This window comes from Schistocerca gregaria, chromosome X, assembly GCF_023897955.1.
Source record: "Schistocerca gregaria isolate iqSchGreg1 chromosome X, iqSchGreg1.2, whole genome shotgun sequence".
Lineage (NCBI taxonomy): Eukaryota > Metazoa > Arthropoda > Insecta > Orthoptera > Acrididae > Schistocerca > Schistocerca gregaria.
This window is the reverse complement of record NC_064931.1, coordinates 558,996,816-559,014,238: the sequence shown is the minus strand read 5'-3', so window position 1 is coordinate 559,014,238 and position 17,423 is coordinate 558,996,816. Positions and strand designations below refer to the sequence as shown.

Below are 17,423 nucleotides of genomic sequence, written 5' to 3'. Positions count from 1 at the left end.
TTTACTACTATTGAAACTTTGAGAGAGTACTTTCTGGGAAGAGCCACACAACCTATTACTTCCTGCCACATACATCTTGTGACATGACCTTTAACAAAATTTGAGAAATTAGATCTAATACAGATATTTACCAAAAATCATACTTCCCATGTGCTATTCACGTATGTAACAAGGAAAGGGGGATTAGTTGTTGGTACCAGAAGTACCGTCTGCCACACATCATCAGATGGCTTGCAAACTACTGATGTAGACACTGATGTTGGTGATTAGAGGAAGGAGGCTGAAGAGAGAGGCAGAGGTTGTTGCGGAGAGAGGTAGTTGTTGGGGAGAGAGGCAGTTGTTGGGGAGAAATGCAGAGGTTGTTGGGGAGAGAGACAGGGCTGTTGGGCAGAAGACTAGCTGTAGGGAAGAGAGACTGGGGTTGCTGAGGAGAGTGGGACATTATGAGAAAATCTGTAACACAGTGAGGGGGGTTGTGAGAAAGTAAGGGTTGCTGTCAGGAAGTGATGGGTGTTGTGAGGAAGTGAGGGGTGTTATGAGGCTGTGAGGGGTGTTTGTTATTATTACATTTGTCACACTTTCTGACTTTTTAATAACACTACTCAATTTTAGTTTTCTTTGCACTCAGTTGATGGATCACATATATCCAGTTAGAATGAACAAAGGATTTACACACAACTTTAAGGCCTTTCGCCCTTACCTCACACAGCAATAAGATGTTCCACTTGGGACACTGTCTATTAGGTGCAGGAGGAGTCACAGGCCTATCAGGATCCTTTTCATGGGGATGTTTCACTGACTGCAAACTGTTCTAACACTGTTTGTATATAAGGAGAATAAATGCTTACAATCATCCCCTTATATCAAAGAAGAAATGGGCACCACATCTGCATATGACTTGGAAAACATCTGAGTGGAAAGAGCTGCCCCAACAGTGTTTACGTTTTTAAAAAAAATACAGACCATGTTTTCACAAAGCAGCTGACTGGATTCAATGAACAAAACTTGGCTGTGAGTAAAGAGACGCAGCTATTTACCTGGACACAGCACAATTATTAACAACCGTATTTACTCGAGTCTAAGCCGCACCTGAAAAATGAGACTTGAAATCAAGGAAAAAAATATTGCCCGAATCTAAGCCGCACCTGAAATTTGAGACTCGAAATTCAAAGGGAGAGAAAAGTTTTAGGGCGCACCTCCAAATCAAAACAAAGTTGGTCCATTGTAATATGAGACACAATTTAGGTCGAATGAATGACGATACAGCTACAGTAGTTTGGTTTGGTTCGAGTCGTAAGCTTAGCAGTTAAGCTTTACCAGGTAGCCTTTGCCATGCGTCAGGTGCTCTGTCTGTATTTATATGGGTACCCTTCCTTTTTCATGTGCTTCATCTGGTTTGAATTGATTGCTTATTTTTCCTTGATCTGATAAGTGCCGTTCTCTATGTTATAGGTGTTTACATCACTCTAAGCTGAAAATGCATTACTGTACTGTGTCGTGCATTCTTTGTCGCATTCTAATCGTGTGTGTTTACGACCTGTTGCCGCTCACGGTTTGGCTTGCCTTTGTGCGCACTGCTGCCGCTTACAATTGGGGGGGAGGGGGCGGGGGTGGGGGGGGGGGGGGGGGGAGAGGAATCGCCTCATTAGCGAAACAATGGCAAGAGACTGCTATTTGTTGTTACTTACACTGCTGCTTTCTTTGATAATGATCAACAAGAACCAAATAATAGGCTGCGTATGATAGAAGATCTTCTGAACGAGAGTTTAGCGAAAAATTTTCTCCATTGAAAATCTTTGCAGGCGCCTTTTTAGTACATTACATTCTGCACAGAAATTAGTCATCGTAGATTTAAAAATTTAGTCAATTGCTGTGATTCATTTCTGACTGTACCACTATTAGGCATAATAATAATACGAATATAAACATGACATATACGTATATTCTTCTGCGTTTGCTGTTGTTTCACTCTAGTTTCGTACTTTATTACGCAGACAGGATTTAACTGAGATAGCAGCAAACACAAAAGAATACATGGCAAAATGTTTATATTCGTATTATTCTTATGGTGAAGAGAATAGTGTATGTAATTCACAATTCATAAAAGTTCCTTTTAGCAACCATCTCTTCTCACAGGTAGGAAAAAATTCAGAACGTAGAGTTGGCCATATTGACAAACATCCCAAATAGTCTTGCCAGTCGGATTTTCGCAGTACACTGATATGCTGCTACATTCGAAAACTCAGAATTTGCATTTACTTTGCTGGATAACGTATGGAAATGCAGTGGTCGAAACTCAGGCGGAGAAAAAAGCTCGTCTTCCACCTTTTTTTTTTAATTTATTTACTGACGCAAAGGTTTTGGCGCCAGTATTTATCTTTGTGCCTGCAAAGCATGCCCGTGTAGCGCTACATGTATTCGACAGCACAAGTTAATTGTGGCGGCACCTACCAACATTTTCCAGAACTTCCGCTTACTTTGCACTCGATTCTAAGCCGCAGGCGGTTTTTTGGATTACAAAAACCGGAAAAAAAGTGCGGTTTAGATTTGAGTAAATACCGTAGTTGATGGTTAGGTCAAATTTGTTTCTGAATATGTGTCTCAATGTTTTGTATGAAGAGGGCGCGGACTTTCACTCTGGCACTGGCTCTACCAGTGTACAAGTGAGACTCGGGCACTGTCTCAAAAGCGTTAATTGCCTTCAGAAGTGTTGTCAACTGTAAGGGCAGAATAAGAACTAGGAAAACAAGCAAGAGAATGAAATAGGTAAGAAGTTGACTCATAAGGGTGATGAATGGTGCAATCCACATTAAGCACAACCCACCTCTCTCCCAAAACTAAAGTGGCTGTCTTTGTACTATAATTATCTTCGTTGTAATCCTAAATTAACACAATCCAACTGTGCAACTTTCTTCTCTCACATCATCATCTCACTACTGCTACACTCTCTGCACTCATTTTCTTTGCTTTCTGTGTTCTGAAAACTGGAGATCTGTGTTGTATGTGTGGGTGTGGTTTGGGCAGTCCCACTGCAGTTTTCAGTGCATACTCATTGGAACTTTCACATCCCATTTTACAGAAAAGTGCTTTTATTTAGTATGACTGAACCTATTTCCTTCTTCTTTCCTAACAGTATTTTCATTCGTAGAACACAGAAAAATAATACTACAAAAAAACAACACAAGCAAAATGCTATTTCTTCTGACGTTCAGAATTCTTTCAGAATTATTAACAAGACAATCAATTAAAATGGGAATGGTTGATATGACAGCTCACCTTCTCAATAACACTACAGTTATGATGATTATGATGACCAAGAACACAACTACACCAACAGTTGCTCCAGCTATCAAGCGCACTTGCATATTATCATCACCCACATATGCTGCAAAAAAAGCACAAATAAAAGAATATTTAATAAATGAGGAATTATTACTTAGGAGAGCTAGAAATGTCAATTTTGGCAAACATAAATGTTTGGTATTGCAATCAGGTTACAGGTAATTTGAAAGAGGGAGAGAGAGAAATAGGAAATTATAATTAGGTTTCCAACAGATGCAGATTTCTAACTTTTCAATGTAGTTTCTTGTTTGATCTCAAGTAAACAAAGTATGGGAGTAACTAAGATTAAAGTGACTAAACTATGATCTACTACAAAAGCAAACATACAGTACAGATTTATCAAGTCTCACTTTTGCTTGTAGCTACTATTATACATACATGGAGAACACACAGCTCGTTACAACCTAAACTTACCTCTTCCCATAACATGGCCAGTTGTTTTATAAATGACAGGGCTGAATTCCCCCCAGCCATGAACAGTCTTCGCTCTGACCTGAAATCCATATTCCGTCCTTTGTCGTAATCCAGTGTACGTTACTTTTTGCTCCTTCGTTAAGGTACTCGTAGCATTTGTGTCGTCATTGCGAACAAAGTAGCGCACCTGTAACAATTGACTTCCTTGAAGCTATACTTCTCTCTCAAACCTTCTTTCAAGTGATCAGGGCAGAGAAATGGGTATATAACAATTTAAGCAACTTTTCGCTTACATATTCTCAGCTGTATGTTATTTCTTTTAACATAGTTCTGCATATTTTAGAGTCTTTACTTGGTATGAAACTAAATAACTAAGGACAGAACAAAGATTACAATTTAACATGCTATCAATGATGAGGTCATTAGAGATGAAGTCACACATAGGTTAGATAAGGACATACTGCAACATCAGTCTCAGGCAGGCTGTCCTACCAGCAGAGGAATATGCAGGCCAGCCATCTACATAACATTGCTGCTGCCTGCTGCAATAATGCTACTGTGATATTTTGCAATGCAGCCTTCTACGGCCAGCAGTGGACTATATTGCTACACATTGTGGCGCAATGTAGTGTTTCCACAGCTGCCTACATGATGGGAGGTTTCCATTTGTCATAACACACCCAGCCCGACTGAGTATAAATATCCCCGACTCACCCGGTGGCAGCACTAGCGGCAGTTCCACCAGGCCTCGCATTTGAACAGCGCCTTCTGTGCTTCGGTCCTAGTTCAAATGTGTGACCTTGTAGCTAAAGCCTCATATGGCATCAGCTAGGTGAAGCTGCCGATCTGTGATCCACCAGGTAGCCCTGACAGTTCTGGGCCCTGAACTGGATCCACTGACACAAGGCCACCCATCGAGTGCTGTTGCCTTATACTCCGGCCACTCTCCAAGAGTCCTGGGTCCAATCTTGCTAACTCCAGCCAACCATCTCGGGCTGCATGCAGCTTATGCCAACAGCACTGTCTAGCCACATCTGTGGCGGAGCTGACTCCCAACTTGCATTGGCAAGAGTGGTGTCACTATCAGCTGCTGTTCTGCTACCACAGCATTCGGCTGTCACAGTGTACTCACATCCCATCCTCTAGCCACGACTGCAGCCGTCAGTCTCCTGCACAGAACTGTCGATTAATAAAGAATATTGCTGTTGAGTAAGTATTCTCAACATCCCCACTTGATGTGGCACTGGGTGTTCCTGTCCAATACCTCCTCACGTGTTCCACTTTCGAGACAGGAGTGGCTGCACTGAATTTCTGGTGTCAGTGTTGCGGCCACAGGATAATTCAACCCCTACACAGTGGTGTCACGAGAGCCAATACCTACGAGCGTCATTATGGAGCTACAATCTGCGGTATCACTTTAACGTGGTCAGTGAAAATGCAATGTTTTTCATGTGGTAAGAGTTAGGCAAGCAGCTGTTAATATCATGAATAGAAGGCACGAGCATTACACTCCTGACTTTGAACTACATTCCTGAGCCGAGTCCACATGCTTGAGTGCCACCGTCTGGTGCTCCAGCTGCTCTCCGAGAGTCCTGGGTTCGACTCGGAGAAACTACACATTTCGGCCATCTGCCTTGGGACACGTGCCATGTATATCAAACTTGCTGTCAGACCATGCTTGTGGCAGAGCTGACTCCTGACTTGCATCAGCAAGAGCACCCTCACCACCAGCCTCTGTTCTACTGCCACAGAATTCCACTGCCACAGTGTACTTAAGTACCGTCCACTAACCAAAGCTGGTTCCTGCAGTCTTCAATCTTTTGTGTGGATGAACTGACTAATACAGAATGTTGTTGTTGAGTATCAACTTTGTGATCTGCACAGTGTGGGAAAATCCCATTCTAAAGCTTCTTGTATCCACATATGCCACTTCGTAGAAAGGAGTGACCACCCGACAACAGTGGCGTCAGCATAGTGGTCATAGCTCAACGCGACCACTACAAGTGAGATAGGGAATCAGCTGTGGCCATTTCAAAGAAACCATCCCGGCTATCACCTTAAATGGTTTAGGGAAACCATAGAAAATCTAAACTTGGGTAAATGGTTGTTGATCTGAATCCCATTCCTCCTGAGTGAAAGTTTAGTGTGCTAATTACTGCCCCCACTCACTTGGTTGTAGCTAAGGTGTGTGTCATCTTTATTATTATACTTCCTGGTTCAGTCTTAACTCCTTTTAAAATATGTGAGTGCACAAAATCTACATTTATTCATTAGTGCACGCATTTTTAACACTATTCTATCTGCATTTTAAGAACTATATTTAATGTTATTAAGTTTATGGTATACAAACACAAGGAAAGCTATCAGAAACTGAACTGCTACACTGGAATGAGGCTTTAATGTACAGAGAAATTTAAAGCTCATGAGCTCTCTTCCATATTGAGATTCCTTTGGAAGAGCAGCAGCAACAACAGCACTACTACCACCACCACAACAACAACAATATTTTAACTGATTCACCTGTGGATTCTTAGAGAAACACTGTACAGTTTAGCTTAGATAATATAACAGCAACACAATTAGAACATCTTTCAACCATTGCTGAGCAATAACTGATTACCTCATATATTTCAACCACATCATTCTCTGGGTCAGCACCATCATTTGTGACAGGAGGATCCCACTCTATCGTCATCCCCATATTCTGTACGTTGGTGGCTCTGACATTTTGTACTGATGACTGCACTGAGGCTTCTGTTGTAACAGCAATTTCTACATACTCATTACTTCCTGCCAGTTCGGAAACACCATTTTCAGCATAAACTTTGAAATGATATGTTGTTACAGGATTCAATCCACTGATTGTTATTTTTGTGTCATTAAACACATCCTGCCAAAATAAAATGAAATCAGTAAATAAGTAGTAAAAGTTAAATGTAGCAACACACTGATGAATTCATAAGTTGTTCCAAAATTGCTATACAGCGATGGTTCCATATTCTGCTTTCATGAAAGAATGTAAAGTAATACTTACAGTATTTGGAATGTAAGCGACTCCAGGAACACAAACATCGCAGTCCACTCTGTAAACAATGTCATCTCTCCCCCCTTGAAAGCTTGGCACATGCCATGATAACATGACAGTTGACTGGTCGACGAAATTAATTGTTACATTTCTTGGAGGTGATGGAGGTTCTGAAATGTGCAACAAACAAAAATATGGAACTAAGAATGAAATTTATTTATTTATTACATTATTATCTGTTACCTTTATGCAGGGTAATTCAAAAAGAAAGGGCAGATTTCAATAATTTACAAGTATTCCAGACAAACTATAAAAGGAATTACAGACAAAGAATAAGTGTTGTAACCGCGACCGGAACAGTCGCGGAGTGGCCAAGAAAGTGCGGCGGGGTCAAATGGAGAGCGGCCCGCAATCAAACAAACGAAAGGACGGACACAAAACAACGACAGACGAGAGAGACCTTATGACGACAACATGCAAGAAGCAACGCAGTGACAGAGACAACCAAACGAATTCAAGACATCCACTAGTAATGAAAACAAAGAACGGTAAACACGCTGCCTGTTGTCGAGGCAATACGTCAAGACTCACGCAATGATTAGACTCGCTGGCTGAGCGAGAGACAGGTGCTTAAATACTCTATTGGGGGTGCCGCTATTGGCAGCTGGAACCATGTGTTCCACTGTGGCACCCTCACACTAAATGTGGGCCAGGAGGCGTGCACCGCCACAGCTTACAGCACGATGGTGCAGAGACCTCTAGGGGTCTTCGATTTCCATGTCGTCTGACAGGGATTCGAATTCCGCCGCGCGTGGTACCAGAATAAGAAATAGAAACACATTGTGCATGTCACTACATAGAGGAAGGTTCAAAGCTTTCACACACCTTTGTCGTCGTTTTCTTGTGCCAATATGGCAACTATACCACGAGATAAATCATTTTATGTGTTGGAATTTGTGTGACGCCAATCCATTGTTCAAGTGCAACATGCATTACTCTGTTGATTCAGCAAGAAGCCACCTCTCCACAACCAGGTTTGTGGCTGGTGTAAAAAATTCTTGGAAGTTGATTATATATGCAAAGACACGGGTCAGCCATGCATGTCTGATGAAAATGTAAAGCATATCCGAGATATTTTTGGCATGCCAGGATGACAGACCTTACACCTTGTCTTTTTTTTGTGGGGGTTGTACATAAAAGACAGTCTTTGTCCCACTTATAGCGACTACTCTTGACAACTTTAACTGTTGAAGGCCTGCCAGAGTGGCCGTGCGGTTCTAAGTGCTACAGTCTGGAGCCGAACGACTGCTACGGTCGCAGGTTCGAATCCTGCCTCGGTCATGGATGTGTGTGATGTCCTTAGGTTAGTTGGGTTTAATTAGTTCTAAGTTCTAGGCGACTGATGACCTCAGAAGTTAAGTTGCATGGTGCTCAGAGCCATTTGAACTGTTGAAGCAGTTGATTCAATAAACAGGGACCTGTTGATTCATGTGGGGAATGAAATGGACTACCATTTTTATGTTTCACAAGCAGCACATGTGCTCATGTTGAGTGTATGGTATACAATCTGTGTGAACAAAACATGCTGACAGAGAGGGTACTCCAATTGTGAACAAACTCTCTGAATTTGTGTGTTCAGTTAGAAACTTGATTACAGCCCACTGTTTCTCATGCACCGACAAAGTTATATTACACACCGCCATTATACATGCGTCAGTAACACAAAAATTGCAACAAAATACATATTGTACATCATAACAACCAACAAATGGATATGGGTGTATCAAAAAGAATCATCCAATTTAAAAAAAATCATAACTATTATGTTGAGACGTAAACAACATACTGTTGGAAAGAGCAAACTCTCGAGGCTTTTTTTTTTTTAAGGGATCAAACTGTGAGGTCATTGGTCTCTCGAGTTTTACCTGGTTCCCACTAGGTAGCCGCAGTGTGCACCCACTTCAATTCTAATAAGTTCTTGGCAAGATTGAGGATGATACATTTTCTTCCACGCTCAGTGTTTAGTGATGAGGCAACATTCCATTTAAATGGACAGGTAAACTGTAACAATGTGAGAACATGGGGTACAGAACAACCACATGAAGTTGTACAACATGAGAGGGACTCTCCAAAATGTTGTGTGTTTTGTGCAGTTTCACAGGAAAAGGTTTATGGCCCATTTTTCTTTGCCAAGAACACTGTTACAGGAAGCACATATCTTGATATGCTTAAGATCTTCCTTTTCCCACGGTTGGAGACTGATACGAACAACTTCGTTCACCAACAGGATGGGACACCGCACAAAGGAATCTGGAAGTGTGGGAATTTTTAAATCAAAGGATTACCAAATGATGGATCAGTTGCACTGGACCAAATGATTCAGCCTTATATTACTGATCTCCAAGGTCACTGGACCTGACTGTACGTGATTATTTCTTGTGGGGATTTATTTAAGACTCTGTTTATGTGCCTCTGTTACCAACAACAATGAATGAACTGAGACATCACATAACAGCAGATGTGAAAGCTGTAACTCGAGATATGTTCACTGCAGTGTGGGAACAATTTGAATACTGCACTGATATGTGCTGCACATCTCAAGTGAGGCATATTGAACACCTACGAAAATGTATGGAAAAAAAAAACTTTTTGGGTTTCCTGTTCATCAAAAAACAAAGTTCATTGTATATGTTTATTAGTTTCAGAAATATAGACATGCCAAATTAGATGATTCTTTTTGATACATCCTGTAGTATACACAATGGGCAGTTGAGTAACTACAACTCAACATACATCTGACAAACGCAATTTGGTGTATTACAACATTTATCATTCACACCACTGACACAGTAAAGTATTTCCAACTGGTTCACAGTTTGTCAGATGCACTTTGACAAGGCACATTAATTACATACAAGAGAGGGTCTTGTATGACACCTTCATCCCATAGTCACAAAACCCATTTGCATGCCATCATCAAAATAACTTAGATCATCAATTTTACTGAAACTTGCTGGCAGATTAAAACTGTGTGCCAGACCGAGACTTGAACTCGGGGCCTTTGCCTTTCACGGGCAAGTGCTCTACCATACTTGCCCGCGAAAGGTTAAGGTCACGAGTTTGAGTCTCGGTGTGGCACACAGTTTTAATCGGCCAGCAGGTTTCATATCAGTGCACACTCCGCTGCAGAGTGAAAAAATCTCATTCTGGAAACAATTTTACTCCTTTATTTCATGAACTAAGAGTAACTACTTTAATACATAAAATTAATCCACCTCTTTCTTTAATTTATCCCAGGTCAAAAACCCTCAAAGTATCTACAGTCAATGAACCATGTCACTGAAAGTGCTATAGCTACATCAATTCCTCCCATTAAGCCTGTACTATGTAAGCAGACAGTGCAAATGACACTCACGGTCTCTCCGTTAATTAATAGTCCTATACTGGTCCTTTCCACATGTGGCTTTGAAACCACAGCTGAGTGCATGTCTCACTAATTGAGATTAATCAACGGAGGATTTATACCTTTTTTTTTTTATAAATGAAAACACTCAATAAATGTAAACCTAACCCCAGAAGGTGCATTTGAGTGTGATTATGAGATGAAAAGTAACCCAAAAAATAAACACCACAACCGTACACAAGAAGAAAATTAGATTTTGATTTATACAGGTGAAGAGCCCACTTCTGGGACACTGGAAGGGCACCAGCCCCAGATCGAATCCACATGGTGGATTAATGACACAGGCCGGTGTGCCGGCTGACCAGATGTCGATTTTAGGAGGTTTTCCACATCCAACGAGGTAAATACCAGGCTGATTCCCAAGTCTTGCCTCAGTTACACAATTTACATACACTTTTAAAAACACTGTCACATCAGACCAGTCGATGTACACTAGCTGCAGACAGATGGGATGAAGAGATTCCTCCCTGGGGAAAGGAGGTGGTAGGTGGTGAAATTGGTAGTAGCTTTAAAATGCCTTTAGAAGTGATGTCCCATCATAATAATAGTGTAACTGGAGACATTCCATACCAGTCCCAACCTGCCATTGTCTGAACAGAGGGCACTGGAATGGATGGCTGCAGGTTTCCCAATTTGTAGGTTCAAAATTACACAGAGGATGCTTGTCAGAGTGCTGTATTTTAAAATAAAGAACTAGTGGTTGAAAGAATATTTCAAGTATTACAAGGTTTTGCAAGAGCAATATCAGTTGCCTGCTGCATTGATGTTGGAGGTTCTACCATGTCTAGGCTTAAGTTTACCACTGTTTACTGCTCATGATTAGTTGTTGAAGATGGAGCATTACTTGTTGCAGGAACTTGTAAACATGTGTTTAATGCATGGTGTAGCAGGGTGTGCTGACCAGCTGTGCAGAGAAATATGTTTCACAACAAGTGTTATCCTAATTAGAAGAAATTTATCACTGTGGATACAAATTTATGAGAAAGTAGGTAGTTCAAGCTACAGAGAGATGGCCAAGGTTCTCAACAAAGCACTGCTCACATAGTATAATTTGAGTAGATGGTGTTAGATTATTGTGAGAAGTTTCATCAATAAACACCCATTAACTTTCCCATGAGGTGAATAAAGAGTGGAAAGTACTAGTCGACTAACAATTATACCTCTATTGTTAACAATAAGTGCAATAGATTGGGCCAAATGATTTCAATCAACGGTTCAGTTCTGTAAATGTATTATGCCGAATTTCCAGTTTCCATGCATAGGACTTCTTTGTACGAGCATCTGAACAATGAATAAACTCATTGTGTGATTGGAAGGAGCAGTTCCATCTCATCAATAGTGCACTATGATTTTTTCCAATGGTGTTTCTTGACATCATTGATGTATAGTTCGCCCCTTAGCTGAATGGTCAGCATGTCTGACTGCCATGCAAACAAACTCGGGTTTGATTCCCGTCCAGGTCAGAGATTTTCTCCACTTGAGGACAGCGTGTTGTGTTGTCCTCATCATCACTTCATTATCATCAACACACAAGTCACTCAATGTGGCATTATCTGGAAAGACTTGCAACTCAGTGGTTGAACTTAACCAGGTGGGAACTCCTGGCCATCAATTCCATATGACCATTTCATTTTTACTGGTGTATGAAATCCCAGTATGAGCTGTCTGTAGGCTGAAGAATGAGCAGAGTTTGTGATGAGACAAGTGGCATTTCCTGGAAGAATGCTACAACTCCAGTTCAGGTAGACTAACAATCAGTTTGTTTCTAATAATATAGCGCTGTGATTTACACGGAGTATCTTCATGTTTCTTTTTTGTGATGATTATATTAGTTACTAAAATCATATAGTCCTATTCACGCACTTAGTGAGATAACCAGTTATTTTGTGAGATGGAGTAGTATATAAGCTTAGTACCTTACAACAGAATGTGCACAATATGCACAGAAGGTATTTGCCAAGTACAGAGTGTTCAGTTTTTGTAATGTGATTATTGCTTGTATTAAAGAGGTGGCACAACAAGAACCATTACGTAATACTATGAGTCTAAAACAATGGACTGTTAATCTATTTAAACATCAATCATGCCATGACAAAAATTGAGCACATCACAAAGGAACACCAAAATAAACCACTTTTATAGGAATCACTAAGTAAGCATACTTAGCAGTTTAATAGGAAACCCAGCTTTATGAACAGTTCAACAAATTAGTAACTTGACAAATGATGGGCATTTTTATGAACAAAAAAATTTGTCAACATTACGCAAACTACTTCTTGCTGTAAAATAAAAGATCTATTTTTCTTGTTAGACACTGGAAGAAGTCTGGAAACACACAAAATATTCTGACAGGGAGCACCGATATAATTGAATGTTGATAAAAATACTTGATACAAGCAACAAGATTCTGAGAGGAAGACAAAAAGTTTTTACTCATTTAAAAGGAGCACTGCTGAAGGGCCATTATGGCCTTATGAAACAGCCTAAGGGAACACCTTGTGACATAGATGGATACAGAGTGTGGAAATCACCTACTCTCTCTTCAGTTTCCTGCAGGCTTTATGGACTGATGAGGAATTAGCTGACTTAGTCTTAACCACCTCTCTAATTATACAGATGGCAAACAGGGGTAGTGTGATACAAAATTTAATGGAGCCACTGCAATGTATGCAGCGAGGCTGGTAGTCATCAGTTGTAACCATTATGAGGATTAGCTTTCATTTTATTTCTAACAATTAGTTTCTCATCTCATTGTATTCAGTTCAGGAAACTCTGTCATCTGTCTACTTTAATCCTAGAGGTTTGGGACCCCTTGTATACACAATAAATTCTTTCTAAGATGCTCCCACGCACAACATTTTCATTCTAGTTCTGGAACAAAATTTCATAAGAGGCTATATAAAATATACCAAATTTAATGTTTCCATTAATCACATAAGATGTGCTGCCTCTCATCAAAAGGTGTTTTCGTGAAGCTCCAGGAGGCTTGCAAAAGTGTATCAACAGGTAATAGCTACTTAATAGGGAGTGCAGTGGCAAGTGTAGACAGTTGTTACGAAGTGGGCACTTTAAACCTCCCTTCCACCTGTATTTCTGACTTTCAGTTGCTGACCCCTTTCCACCTTAACTCACTGAAATTTGAAAAAAAAAGTTGGGTTTTTGAGAGGGTGCATTACTCTCTTGACACCTGAGCTGGCCGCACACATGTTCTGTTGGGGACAGATATCGGGATCTTGCTGGCCAAAGAAGCACCTCAGAATCACACAGATAGTCTATATAGATGTGTGCCACAAGTGGCCTGTGGTGTCAGGCTCGATATCTCACATTGTGAGGCTCAAGGTTGGCACCACCAGGCGCTAATGGAAGCATAGCAACCAACCAGTGCAGTCAACCACAATGTGGCTGAGGGCTACACCTATGAGGAAGCTTTGCAGCACTGCTGCAGCTGGCTGTTATTTATGTCTGGCGTCAGAACTCTAGACTCAGTCTGTGTTCAGCCATGAGTCTTTTACCATGGAGCTACTCGAATGTGTCATCAAATGTCAATGGACAAAGTACTGTCCACGTAGACTATGCAGCATGTCTCTGCCTACTTACTGTACTGCACACAGAGTTTTGTGTTAAAAGTGGATTTATGCACACTGCTGTGCCATCCCACATATGAGCCACGTCTACTAAACAAGTAATGTGTTTTTCTTCAATAATAAACAATTTGTTTAGAACTGTGTCACCATTATTTATTGTTTTAAGACAATGTTTCAACAACACTGGCGATGAATTGTTTTGGAACCTATGGTTCTGTGTTCTTACTCCAACAAGTGGCAACATTTCATTTACTGTGTTTGTGTGCTCTTGTTGAATTATCATGCCTGTTCCATAACCAGAACTTTCTCTGTCACAATATGTTCAGTTACAGGGGCAGCAGAGTCAACTACTGCTGCAGAGTATCACCTGACTGGCACAGGTAGTAACCATGTCACAAATAACTTCTTCTGCACCTAAGTTTCCAGAATTTGTTGATCAGCAAGAGAATTGGGCCAAATACCATGTGCAAACTGAGGCACACTTCTCTTTTTACAGCATACAAGGTATGCAGTACAAAACCTATTTTATTGCTGATGCAGGTGCTGAAGTATTTAATTTGTGCCCTAAATTATTCCCAGACTCTCATCTGGAGGACATAGATTATGAGTCATTAATGGTGTGACTGGATGCATACTTTGAATCTCAGGTGAATGTCACAGCTGCCCATTAGAAGTTACTTTGATTACAGAAGTAATCTGACCAAACAAACAAACATTGGGTAGCTGAATTGTGAATTCAGATGTTCTTGTAGACTTTCACACAGTGACGGGTAAGCTCCGTGATGCTTTACACAATATGTGTCTGACCCATGCATTCATGCTGCAATTTTGAAATTATCTAATTCTAATCTGGAAATTGCACTCTCTATTATCGACTCACAGAACACTTTATATGTAACAGAAACTGACTTGTAGGATCCGGCCATTTCAGTAGTTAACTGTGCGCAACTCAACCATTTCACTAATCAGAGTTCATGCATAATGCAAAGCCTAGTTTAACAAAAGCTCCACTTTCCAACCTAATACTAGGACGTCCTGCCCACAATGCTTCAGTGTGCACGACTGTAAACAGTGTCTGTGCAGGGAGGATATGCGTTTTTCTTGTAGCAAGTGCAGCCACATTCAATCCATATGTAGCATCATACCTAGCTGCAGTCACATTCCTGATCGCAGCTTTCTCCAATGGAAGTCAGTTCCATATTCGTTGAGATTGAGCACGGGGCACCATCAGTGACTCGACCTTCATGCAAACAAAAGCGTTCAACAGTGCCATCGACGGTTGAATAAACTACATTTACATTTCCAAGTAACTCGGCATGCAGTGGAACTGCAGTTAAATACAGGTACTTCCATTACATCACTGACAACTGCTGCAGCAGCCTCATGTCAAGCTGTTGGCATATAACAGACATGATATTCGTGTAGTAGGTGTTTGAAGCTTGCCAATGATGTTCCACAATAGTAGCAAAACAGTGTCTTTTTATTTAATGTTTTACTGGAACAGTCTGAACATTGTTGGTTTTGATTCTTTTGATTTATTTGCTCTTGCTATTCGAGATATTGTCTTTCAACTGAATGCTGCAGTACCTCAAGAAAGTGTCAACAGATTCTGAAACAAGTACAGTCCATTATTTCAAGAAGGATATGGGAAAGCTCGAGATTTTGAGGCTCATATAACACTTGACGGATAACGCTCAGCCAATATTTCATCACATTAGACCTGTCCCACATGCCATTCATTATACTGCCATGCAGGAACAACAAAGGTGACAAAACACTGGGGTTTGGGGTAATTCAACCTGTTTCCACAAGTCAGGGGCAACCCCCCCCCCCCCCCCCACACCCTCCCTGATTGCTCTAAAAAAGGTTTCTGGCGGATTACAGCTCTGTGCAGATTTCAAATCTACAGTCAATACTCAGACAGTGGTGGACCCCTTCACCTGCTTCCATGCGATGGACTTACGGACAAATTGGAACAGTATTGCTTCTTTTGAAAAACAGAATGTTGGATGAACAGTCCAAATGCTTTTTTGCTATCAATATGCACTTGGGGCTATTCCAGTTTCAATTCGTACCATTTGCGAGTGCACTGGCTTCCACCATTTTTCAACAGGTTTTGGAACAGCTGACAGCATATGTCCTTTTGTGTTCCAACTATCTGGATGATATTTTGGTTTCTGGCAGAACATCAGAAAAACATTTATACAACTTGGAGTGTCTATTCAAAGTGCTTTCAGAAGTGGGCCTCAAGTGTAACAAGGCAAAGAGTTCATTTTTTCCACATGGAAATTGAATATTTGGGTCATGTCATTAATACTCAGGGTATTCATCCAGCACAGTCACATTTGTCGGCGATCAAAGATTTACCAGCATCTCATTGCAGATGCATCATTCTATAGGACATAGGACCATAGGACCAAAGTGGTGTCTTCCTACATGACAGGTTCTACTGACTTTGAACAACACCCTGTGCTATTATAGTCGGTTGGAAAAAGAGGCACTCCTTATTATTTATGGAGTTACCAAATTTCAGCAGTACTTGTATGGGCAATGCTTTCTTCTTATCATGCAGATCACAGGCTGATGACAGCTCTGTTGGGTCCCTCCCAAGTCTTCGCCCCCATGGACAGCTACCAGTATGACCTTCCATACAGACCCACACCACAGAATTCCAATACTTATTTGTTGTCTTGGTTACCAGAGGGTATCAAATCAGCTTTTGATTCATTTGAGGATTCCTGTTTTCACTTGGATTCCCGTGATTTCAACACACTTCTTGGGTTCTTATTGACTACTGATTCACTGCGGGTGAAACTGCATCTGACCCAGTTCTATGGGTGATTCTGCAGAGTGTCCACCTCGCAGTCTAAAGGAGATACACCACACTGCTGATGCGCTTTTTATTTTCTGCACTGGCATGCTATTTCTGTGCATATGGTGGTTATTCTCTCTCACATGGAGAATGACAGTGTAAAAGTCCTGCTGGTCCCTCAGTCATTCCAGTGGAAACTGCTGCATTTGCTCCACGAGGGTCATTGGGGAGGGTGCGTCCAAGCAATTAACTACGCACATAAGTTCCCCTTTGTCCTCCATATGCAGTCCAGTACAACTACTAGTATGGTGTCACCCCTCACCTCAATCTTTTGTCTTGAAGAATTGCCCAATGTTGCTGACAATGGACCACAAATCATGTCAGCAGACTTCCCTCGATTTTGACAGGTCAATGGCATCCAGCACATCACACCACCACCATGCAATCTACAATACAACGGAGAAGCTGGACATTTAGTGTGCACTTTTAATACACAAATGGACAGGCTGTGCCTCTCCCACAGACGATATAGGTCTTCAAAGAAGCTTATCTCTTACTATCCCTCCTTGCCACGAGATGGCAAGTAGCTGGTGGAGTTTCTGCACAATTGTTGACACCACATACTTCTTCATCTCTCGTTTCTGCAGCAGAAGCCCTACATTCTGCCGCACCCAACAAAGTTTCAGCCCCAGGAAACAGTGAGTTTCATGATGTATGGCAAGGTGCAGTGATGGAAACAAGGTGTTGCTCCACATTTGTTGGGTAGATCTTTGTGTACTATCC

General features: G+C 41.2%; 1 protein-coding gene across 7 annotated transcripts in view; it reads right to left on the bottom strand.

Annotated features, from left to right (window-relative positions):
- The window catches only part of LOC126299506 (ephrin type-B receptor 1-B), a 337,486-nt gene that overhangs the window by 102,422 nt on the left and 217,641 nt on the right, over positions 1 to 17,423 (bottom strand). For all 7 annotated transcript variants that reach the window (XM_049991462.1, XM_049991463.1, XM_049991465.1 and 4 more), the window contains exons 8-11: positions 6,791 to 6,951; positions 6,377 to 6,646; positions 3,757 to 3,943; positions 3,277 to 3,385 (exon numbers count right to left, since the gene is read on the bottom strand). In XM_049991462.1, coding sequence (XP_049847419.1) covers positions 3,277 to 3,385; positions 3,757 to 3,943; positions 6,377 to 6,646; positions 6,791 to 6,951 — 727 coding nt within the window. The remainder of the gene's footprint in view (positions 1 to 3,276; positions 3,386 to 3,756; positions 3,944 to 6,376; positions 6,647 to 6,790; positions 6,952 to 17,423) is intronic.